This window comes from Eretmochelys imbricata, chromosome 20 (assembly GCF_965152235.1).
Source record: "Eretmochelys imbricata isolate rEreImb1 chromosome 20, rEreImb1.hap1, whole genome shotgun sequence".
Lineage (NCBI taxonomy): Eukaryota > Metazoa > Chordata > Testudines > Cheloniidae > Eretmochelys > Eretmochelys imbricata.
In genome coordinates this window covers 3,067,425-3,076,713 of record NC_135591.1, presented here as the reverse complement: position 1 = coordinate 3,076,713, position 9,289 = coordinate 3,067,425, and the positions used below count along the sequence as shown (strand labels likewise).

At 68.6% G+C, this 9,289-nt stretch overlaps 1 protein-coding gene across 2 annotated transcripts; it reads right to left on the bottom strand.

The window, feature by feature from the left end:
• Positions 1-8: 8 nt before the first annotated feature.
• On the bottom strand, positions 9-6,501 carry NAB2 (NGFI-A binding protein 2). Of its 2 annotated transcripts, XM_077838443.1 has the most exons (7): positions 6,429-6,501; positions 3,859-4,664; positions 3,311-3,444; positions 2,554-2,605; positions 1,993-2,125; positions 1,504-1,704; positions 9-941 (listed from the first exon to the last, which is right to left on the bottom strand). In XM_077838443.1, the coding sequence occupies exons 1-7, from the start codon at positions 6,499-6,501 to the stop codon at positions 847-849; spliced, it is 1,494 nt and encodes a 497-aa protein (XP_077694569.1). In that variant the 3' UTR covers positions 9-846. The 2 variants fall into 2 exon arrangements, with proteins under 2 accessions (XP_077694569.1, XP_077694570.1); XM_077838444.1 differs by lacking the exons at positions 1,504-1,704; positions 6,429-6,501 and having other exon boundaries at positions 3,859-4,650.
• Between the last annotated feature and the right edge of the window lie 2,788 nt (positions 6,502-9,289).

The window sequence follows — 9,289 nt, the reverse complement described above, 5'->3', positions numbered from 1 at the left end:
TTGGGGTGGGAGATGCGGAGTGGTGGGGCAGTGGTGGAAGGGGAAATTTTTTTGGGGAGGTGGGGTGCCCTTAGGACTGGAAGGTAAGGCCTGGCTTAGCCTCCCTGCCCGCAGCCCCGGCCCATCACCCACAGCCCGGCAGGTTGGTTCCCCTCCATTGCTCCTGGGGGAGGCTAGGCCAGACCCTCGGAACTCAGAAACCTCCTCCTAGCCCCCCAGGATCACGCCCGGGCCCCTTCAGCCCCCCTTGGTCTTGTGCTTTGCCTGCAACACCTCTTCCCTCTTCCTGGGGTCCCCCACAGCTCCTTTCTTCTCCCTGCCTCTTGGGGGGGGGTATAGGTCACCCCCCCCTTAAAACATCCAGGAACTGAAGAGTTAAAGTTCACATCACCCCCGTGGTGGGGGAAAGGGGAGCTGGCTAGGGGGGAATCCCAGGGCTAAAGCAGCCAGCTGTGAGGGCAGGGGGCGGCTTTGGAGGGGGCGGCTGCAGGGGGCTGGAGCTCCAGGCCGGCTGGTGGCAGTCGGAACGTGACCAGCTGGTTACATTAACCGCACTGCGCCCTCCCTGCGGGCACGGGCGGGCACAGACCCTCCCTTCTCCCTGGGCACGGAGATATTGCTGTGGTGGCCAGCTGTGGCCAGCCTCCCGGTGCCCACGGGCATGGGGCCCCCAGGCCTGGCTCTCTGGGGGGCAGACGGGGAGGGGATGCTCCGGCTCCAGGAGAGATCACGGTGCGGGGGCCCACCACCAGTTCTCCCCTGCCCCAGTCCTGTGGTTATTGCTTGGTTAGTGGAGGGGGGGAGCCGCTGTGGGCCCCACACCCCAACCAGGGGGGCTTCCGCAGCTCACTGCCGGCTGGTCTCCGGCTCCACCTTGATGCTGCTCCGGCGGGACTCGGCCTGGGCCGGGGGGCCCCCGTCCGCCAGCCCGTCCTCGAACTCTGCAGGGAGACAGGGCCAGGGTCAGCCTGAGGGCCCCGTCCCCTCGGGCAACTGCCCCCAGGATCGACCCCCCCCGGAGCAGCCTTCTCTGGAGGAAACACCCTCCCTCCACCCCCACAGGTTCCACTGGGGTTCCCAGGACGTCAGCCGCCCCCGTCCGCCCCCCCCTCCCCGCCCCCGCTTCCTTCCTCTCCTGTCTGGGCGGGCGGGCGGGGGGGGGGTGGAATTTCCACAATTGTTTCTTTTTTCCATTCAGTAACGGGTGAGACGAAGAGCAAACAACAGAGCTGGGCCCGGGCCCCCCAGCTCCACCGGTGCCCCCCACTCCTGACCCGCAGCCCCTGCTAGCCCCAAGCACACCTGGTCTCTCCAGGGCCGCATAGTCCAGAGCTGGGTGGGTATAAACCCTGGGCGGGGCTGACCCTCTTCCCCCCACCCCCAGCCTTGCACCACCCCAAGGAGCCTTCCCCACCCCCGCTATCCCACCTCTGACCTCCTGGGCGCAGACCCCATGACCCTCTTTCACCCCTCCCGGGAGCGGGGCTGGTGGGGGCAGCTCACCTGGGCCTGGGGCCTTGCCCGGCAGACAGGGGCTGAGGTGCCCGACCCGCTCATGGGACACTAGCCGGGCCAGGCGCAGCCCCTCGTCCATCAGCGTCTGCTGCAGGATGTGACGGCTCCAGAGCCCGTGGGGGGGAAGGCTGAGGGGCAGGTCGGGGGCGGCACTGGGGGGCGGCGTGAGGCGGGGGCAGGATCCCGCGGCTGCAGAGAGAGAGAGAGAACGAACACGTGTCAGTGGGGGGCTGGGTCAGGGGGCCCCATGGCGGGGGAGGAGTCAGATAGGTGCCAGGGGGTGCAGTTTCTGCCTCCCCATAGTAGCTATGGGGGGATAGATGCATGGGCACCCTGCCCCCCACACCCCATAACGCAAGGGCTGTCTGCGTCCTGCCCTGGGTCTGGGCGAGTGCCCTTGCCTGGGGAAGGTCTCTGTGGGGCTGACGGCGTTAATCAGTACAAAGCCCCCACCCCCCAGCCACGCTCCCCACTCACCCTGCAGATGCCCATCCAGGCTCTCTCCCGACAGGCTGGCCGCGTCCTCCTCCAGGCTGGCTCGGTACGGGGGGGCGTAGGACTCCGACCCCCCTGGCAGCTGCAGGAGGTCGGGGCGGCTCTGCTCACCCACCTGCGGGGCGAGGGGGCGGTTAGAGAGGCGGGTGCTGGGGGGGGGGGGGGGTCCGAGCTCACGCAGCGCCGCCGGGTCTGCAGGCCCAGGGAGCCGGGATGGGGGGGAGCCGGCTCCAGCCCACGTGGGCACGGGGCCCAGGCCACGCTGTCCTGAGGGCAATGCACCGAGACGGCTTGGGGCCCCGGCTGGGCCTGGGGCAGGATGGCACCGTGGGCTGGGAATCCCCCAGCAGGCAGCTCAGAGCCTGGGGCAGACCCTGGCGAAGAAGGGTGACACCCACCTCCCCAGTGCCAGCTCCTCTCCCTCGCCCGCTGCTCCTGCGCCCCCAAAGCCAGCTGTCGTCCCCCGTGCCTGGCGCTCAGCCGCACGTAGCCCAGCGGCACCCCCGGGACACAGGCACGGGCGTCCACCCGCCCAGCACCCACCTCCTGCTTCAGCTTCTTGGGCTGCGCGGCTCCGCTCTCGTCCGGATGCGACCTGCACGGAAGCAGCAGGACAAACAGCGTCAGGGGCCGGGCGGCGCCGCCGGGAGCCCCCCTGGGGCAGGAGGGCTCAGAGCCCAGCTCGAGGGGCAGGCAGAGACCCCGCAGCCCGGGGCTGGGGGGTACCGGAGCCGACGGGCCACAGCGCTGTTCCAATGCCGGGATTCCTCTGGCTCGGCCACCTATCGCTCCCTGGGGGACGGGAGGGAGGGACCAGCCCCGGGGCCGGAGCCGGCTCAGCCGGGGGTTGCAACCCAGCACCCATGGCCTCTCCTGGGCACCTCTCAGCCCCGTCCCAGGGGCGCCTCTGATGTTGCTCTCCCCGGGACGCAGTGGCTCAGATGGAAAATGACCAAAGCGAAAGAGGAACTCGGGGGTCGGGCTGCAGGACAGGTGGGCAGCTGGCTCGGGGGGGGGGCGGGGACGGAGGGGAGGAAGAGGAGGCTGAGGAAGGCGGCTTCCAATGGCCCCCCTCCCCCCAAGAGGGAGCGGGCAGGGCAGCTCCGCTGGGCACTGGGGGCAGGAGTCTGCAGCAGCCTCCCCGCAGCCTGGTGTCCCCTGTGCCCAGCTCCTTGCCCCACTGCCCTCCCCCGGGCCCCACCCCACTCCTCTGCACCCCACTACCCTCCCTGTCACCCCCACCCCACGCTCTGCTCCCCCCCGCCTGGCCCAGGGGCCCCACGGGAGGGGCCCAGCTCACCTGGCTCCCTTGAGCGAGGACAGGTAGGTGCTTTCCCGGGCCACCTGGCGCGACAGGGAGAACAGCTCCACCCGGCGCAGCAGCAGCGTGTGGTCACGCAGGCAGAACTGAGCCGCTGCCTCGTTGATGGTCAGCTGGGGGGCCCGAGAGGGAGGCCGTTAGCGTGGGAGCCGAGACACGGGCCCCGGGAGGGGGCCCCAGGAGCCTCGACACCACGGGGAGGGGCAGAGAGACAGGAACGGGGCAGAGACGGGCCAAAGGCAAGATAAAAGGATCCAGGGATGGATACATAGAGGGAGGGCCGGCAAGACGCCAGGAATAGAACCCAGGCGTCCTGGCTGCCAGCCCCCGCTGCTCTCACCACCGTCCACGGACTGCTGCAGTCGGATACAGGATTCCCCTTCCCGAGCCATCCCACCCCAGAGGTGGCTGCATTCGGGGGCAGGGGGGGTCTGGGCAAGGGCTCCCCTGTGGCCCCCATTGCTGCCAAGCCCCCCTCCCCAGTGGTGTGCGCTGCCCACGGCCATTGCCCCGCCCCCGCGGCTCACCTCATGCAGCGTGAGCGGCTTGCCGTCGCGGCGCCGGGCCTCGCCCCGCCCGTAGATGGCGCTGTGCCGCCGGATCTCCTCCTCCTTGCGCCGGTCCCCGTCGCCCAGCTGGAAGATGTGCCCGACCGCCTTGGCCAGCTTCTTGTTGAGCTTCAGGAGGGCACGCAGCTCGGGCTCGCCCCCCCGCGGACAGCTCTGCAGCAGCCGCTCCACGCTCTCCGCCACCGTCCGCGCCAGCTCCGGGTCCAGCTGCTCCGGGGCCGGCTCCCCCCCTGCCCCCGGCGAGAAGGGGGGCGGCCCCCCGTCCTCCTCCGCACCGCCCCCTTCCGACTCCGGGGTGCTCCGGCCCGGCCACTGCGGGGCGGGCAGGGGGGAGAGCTTCTCCCCCGGCTCCGAGGGGCTGCGGGCGGGCGGCGTGGCCAGCCCGCTGCCCCCCTTGCCCGCGGCCTCGCCGGGGCTGGCGTGTCCGTTGCTGAGCGACTTGCGCCCGCCGGTCTCGGAGATCTTGAAGAGGGGGATGCTGCTGACGGGCAGGGAGGCCATGGGCTGGCTGAAGAGGCCGGGGTTGGAGGCCCACTCCCGCAAGGCCTTCTGGAGGCGCCGGACGTGCAGGGGCTTGGTGGCCATGCCGACCAGCGCCATGATCTCCAGGAACTCCTCCTCGCCCGCCTCACACAGCTGCTGCACGTCGTCCCCGCCCTGCTGGATGAAGGTCTCGTAGTAGGAGAGCAGGTTGGCCCGCTGCAACACCCGGTACAGCTGCAGCTCGCCCAGGGTGCGGGGCAGGGCCATGGCGTGGGGCAGGCCTGTGGGGGGAGGGGGAGAGGAGGCGTCAGTGCCAGGACAGGGCATGGGGGAGGTGAATGGAGACCCAGCCACCACCTCGAGCGCACCACAGCTGGGAGAGTCGGGGTCCCCGACCCAGCCCTCGGGAGAGGGAAGGGCACCAGCCGGTGTATGGTAAGAGCCTGGGGCACTGTACCAACCTCCCTGCACCCAGCACCCTGACCTCCCGGCACTGCATGGCTGCACCCCCCACTGCACTACACACTGCACCCCCAACCTCCCTGCACCCAGACCTCCCAGCACTGCATGGCTGCACCCCCCACTGCACTACACACTGCACCCCCAACCTCCCTGCACTGCACCCAGCACCCAGACCTCCCAGCACTGCATGGCTGCACCCCCCACTGCACTACACACTGCACCCCCAACCTCCCTGCACTGCACCCAGCACCCTGACCTCCCGGCACTGCATGGCTGCAACCCCTCACTGCACCCGGCCAGCCCCCCACACTACACCCAGCACCTCCTTCACACTCTCCCAGCGTAACCCAGACCCCACTAAGTGGCACCCCCGTGCCCACACAGAGAATCCTGCCTTTGTTTCCCGCGGGCTCCGGGGAGATGTCCATGGATTCAGGGCAACGGGCATGCTTGGTGCAGCGTTTTGGGGGCTCCTCTAGTGATCAGCACCGCTCCCCTCCCCCGGCACACAGGCCTTGGGAGCTCAGCTGGACTCCTCCGAATCCGGCACCTTTGCAGCCCCCGGAGCCAGAGCAGTTGGCAACTGGCTCTTGGAGATCCCGATCAGCAGGATCTCCCCTCCCCCACCAGTCCCACTACAATGCAATCGGGGGGGGGGGGGTGTCTCTCTCCTTCAGCCAAGAGAAGGCCCCCAGCGGCAGCGGCGGGCCCCAGACAGGTGGGCACAAGGCTGGAAGGGTCACCTCACCACCCACAGGGGGGGTTTGCCTGGGATACGCCCCCCGCACCCAGCCTCTTCCCCCCCAGGGGACAATGCCCCACATAGACAGGGTGCTGCCCTGGCACCCCAACCGCTATGGCACTGGGGCTGTATGGCAGGGATGTGCCAATGCGGGGCGGGGGGGGTCCCCAGCTCCATCCCTGAATGGGGAAGGAAGGAACCACCCCAGGGACTCCCCCATCCACGTTCCCCAGCATCCCATCAGGAAGCTTTGAGCAGCAACGTGGGGGACACCGTCCTGAGATTCCCCCCCCCCCCCGCCTGACTTTGGAGCGGGGCAGCCAGCCCCCCAGGAGACGTCTCAGCACCTGGAGAGTGAGGGGCAAATATGGCACCAGGCCATGGGGGGGGATGGGGCAACAGCTTCCACGACCTCCCGGATTCCGGGAGACCTCCATGGTCCATTGTCAGGGAAACCAGACACCCCCTCCCCATGCCATCCTATGTCCCTCCTGCCCCAGGCTTCCCTCCCCAGTACCAGACCCAGCTCCCCACTCTCTGGCCTCCGCCCCCCCAGCCCGGACTCCCCACTCCCGCAGCGCCAGCCCAAGCGCCTCCTGCCCCCAGGCTTCTGCCCCATGCCAAACCCCTGCCCCCCAACTCTCCCTGCTGCAGCAGCCCCTCAGCACTAGCCCCCCATGGCAGCCACCGACCCAGCACTAATCCCCCACCCCAGCTCCCCCCGCACCAGCCCCCCACCTACCCAGCTCCCTGTCATGCCAGCCCCCCGCCCAGCTCTCCCCATCATGCCAGCCCAGCCGCCCCCCCAGCTCTCCCCGCCGTGCCAGCCCCCCTCGCTTACTGGCCTGGCTGGAGCCGCGCCCCGCCGCTCTCGCTCCCAACTCCCCGGCGCCTGGCTCGCCCCGCCCGGGCATGCACGGCGGCGGGGGCCGGGGCCGGCGGGGCCGGGGCGGGGGCTCTCCGGGGGTCCCCGCGGCCCCGGGCCGGCTGGATCGCGCCGCCGCTACCCCGCTCGGCGCTGGCCGCTCGCTGCCTCCGCCGCTGCGCTCTGCGCGCCGCCCACACCGGATTTACAGAGAAATAGCAGCGCCCGGCTGCGCTGCGCGGCGCGTGGGAGGCTCCGGGGGCGGGTTCCAGCGGCGCCTCCCTCCGCCCCGCCGGCCCCGGGAGCGGGCAGGGCCGGAGCGCCCGGGGGGGCGCAGGGGAAGGGGAGGCGGATGGTGCGGGGGGCCCCGGGGGGAAGAGGGCGCAGGCTGGGTAGGGGCGGCGAAGGGGGCATCCTTACAGGGTCCAGAGGAAGCGCAAGGGGGTCCCCGGGGAAAGTGGGGGCGCAGGCAGGACACAGGGGAGAGCAGGGGGGCAGACCCAGAGAGCTGGGGGACCACGCCCAGGGGGACAAGGAGCATGCCCGGGGGGCAGCTGGGGGAGTCCACCCAGAGCAAGGCCGGGATGGCTTCTCCCGTGTTTTCTCCACCTGGGGAGTGTGGGTCACGGCGGCCTCATACCCCTCGGTGTCGCTGGGTGGGAGGCCTGGGGCAGTGTCTGACGAGCCCCCGCCAAGGGACCTGAAGCGGGGGCTGGTTCCCTGGGGGGCCCATCTTGGGCCCTAGGTGATTCTAGCCTGGTACACGGTGGGGACGCAGCACCCCACCCACCCATTTACCACTCCCCCGGTGAAGAGAACCCCCCTAATGCCTGGGGTGCCGTTGCCAGAGCTCCCCCCCCCCCCCCAAGCGTCTTTCTGGCTGCCCTGGCTAGGAGGATAACAGCCTTATACTGCCGCTGCCCGCCAAGGGCACTCCTCGTCTAGCTCCTTTAGTGCAGAAGGCCCTGGGTTGGGCCCGGCTGGGGGACAGCTGGGGAGGCAGGGACCCAGCCCAGCACTCAGAGCCGCCCACGGGCACTGCGTGGGCTCTGGCCTTTGCCGGGGCAGAGGGAGCAGTGATTCATCTTGCTAGCAGAGGTCACAGCATGGGCTGTCTCTGCCCCCTCCTTCCCTCTGCCCTGTGGGGGTGGGGGGGGTGAGCCCCACAGCTGGGGGCATGTCCAGAGATGCGATGAGGGGTTGAGAGGGGGAGGTTGGAGGTGGCGGCCTAGCAAAAGGCCCAGGAAGGGTCCCCCTGCCCCCAGTCGTTTGGGCATGAGCAGAGAATTAAGACCCCCGATGGTTCCATCCCTGCACAGGGGAAGGGGGGATTTTAAACCATCTGTGGGCTCCCACATTCTGGGTCCCTGGGTGTCGATTAGAGCAGCCTCTGGGCTGCTCTCCCTTATGCTCCTCTGCCCATGCCCCTGGGATGCAGAGAATACCCACAATGCACTGTGGTCTGGCCATGCCTTCTGCCTGCCCTCCAGAGCCCTTCTGCCAGCTCTCTGCAGGTCGGAGAGGCTCCTGTACGGGGGGGCTCAAGCAACCATTTGCACCTATTTTAAGGCCTCTCTATGGTGCTGGCACAGCAGAGGGGCATGAGGCCTTCATCCCTTCCCGGCTGCCCCCGCTTTGGAGTGCTGAGCGGGGGGAGGAAGGTGGCTGGGCGACAGGACTGGTGCCATGTGGAAGCTTTGGTTCACATGCATCCCTGCTTGTTATAGTAACCCTGAGCCACCTCCTCCTCCTCATCTCGGCATTGACAGGGTTACTACGGTGCTCCATGCCGGGCCTGGGAACCACATGTGCAACAAGGCCCAGGATGGACACAACAGCTGAATGTCCAGTGCAGACTGCCGCGAGTGGAGGGGTGGGGCGGGAAGCAGCGGGGCTTGGAGCTAATTTGGGGGGTGGGGTGAGGAAATGGGGGAAGCCCCAGAGTAGTAGTGAAATCGGTCAATTTCTGGGTATTACTTCTGGGGCCAGTCTTGGTAGCATCTAGGCACCAGCTAGTAATGAAGATGTTTAACAACCATCATTAGGTTTCAGAGTCAACGTCTCCTGGAGCTGAGCAGCCAGTGCCTGTCTGCAGACTCTAGCTGAGCTGTTTTTGGTGCTGCCAGCGGTGGCTAGACATCGAACTGTGAACTTAAAATGGGGAGCAGCTGCCTGAGAATGGCAGCTTGGGGCCCAATTCCCCAGGACCCTGCTGTTCATGCCAACCCTCAGCACCAGTGCAAAGCCCCCCAGCTGGTGTGAATGGGCCGTAGCTCCATCGGGGTCAGTGGGGCTGGATCCCCAGCTGGCGTGAATGGGCCGTGGCTTCATCGGGGTCAATGGGGCCGGATCCCCGGCTGGCGTGAATGGGCCGTAGCTCCATCGGGGTCAATGAGGCCGGATCCCGGCTGGCATGAATGGGCCGTAGCTCCATCGGGGTCAATGAGGCCGGATCCCCGGCTGGCGTGCATGGGCCGTGGCTCCATCGGGGTCAATGAGGCCAGATCCCCGGCTGGCGTGAATGGGCCGTGGCTCCATCGGGGTCAATGAGGCCAGATCCCCGGCTGGCGTGAATGGGCCGTGGCTCCATCGGGGTCAATGAGGCCAGATCCCCGGCTGGCGTGAATGGGCCGTGGCTCCATCGGGGTCAATGAGGCCAGATCCCCGGCTCGCGTGAATGGGCCGTGGCTCCATCGGGGTCAATGGGGTCACCCCGGCTGGCGTGGACCCAGGCTGCTCCATTGGAGTCGGTGATGTTGAAGCTGTACCACTTCACAGCAGCTGAGGATCTGGCCCCTCGTTCATGGTTAACCCCTAGGGGTCCCCTGCCCCCCACT

What these genes read in the sequence shown, in the direction of transcription:
- NAB2 (XM_077838443.1), bottom strand. Translation starts at nt 6,501, where the DNA reads ATGCCCGGGCGGGGCGAGCCAGGCGCCGGGGAGTTGGGAGCGAGAGCG. An exon ending in CCAAGAAGCTGAAGCAGGAG is followed by an intron (nt 2,126 to 2,553) that starts GTGGGTGCTGGG and finishes CTCGCCCCGCAG; the next exon opens with GTGGGTGAGCAGAGCCGCCC. An exon ending in CCTGGATGGGCATCTGCAGG is followed by an intron (nt 1,705 to 1,992) that starts GTGAGTGGGGAG and finishes CTCTCTCTGCAG; the next exon opens with CCGCGGGATCCTGCCCCCGC.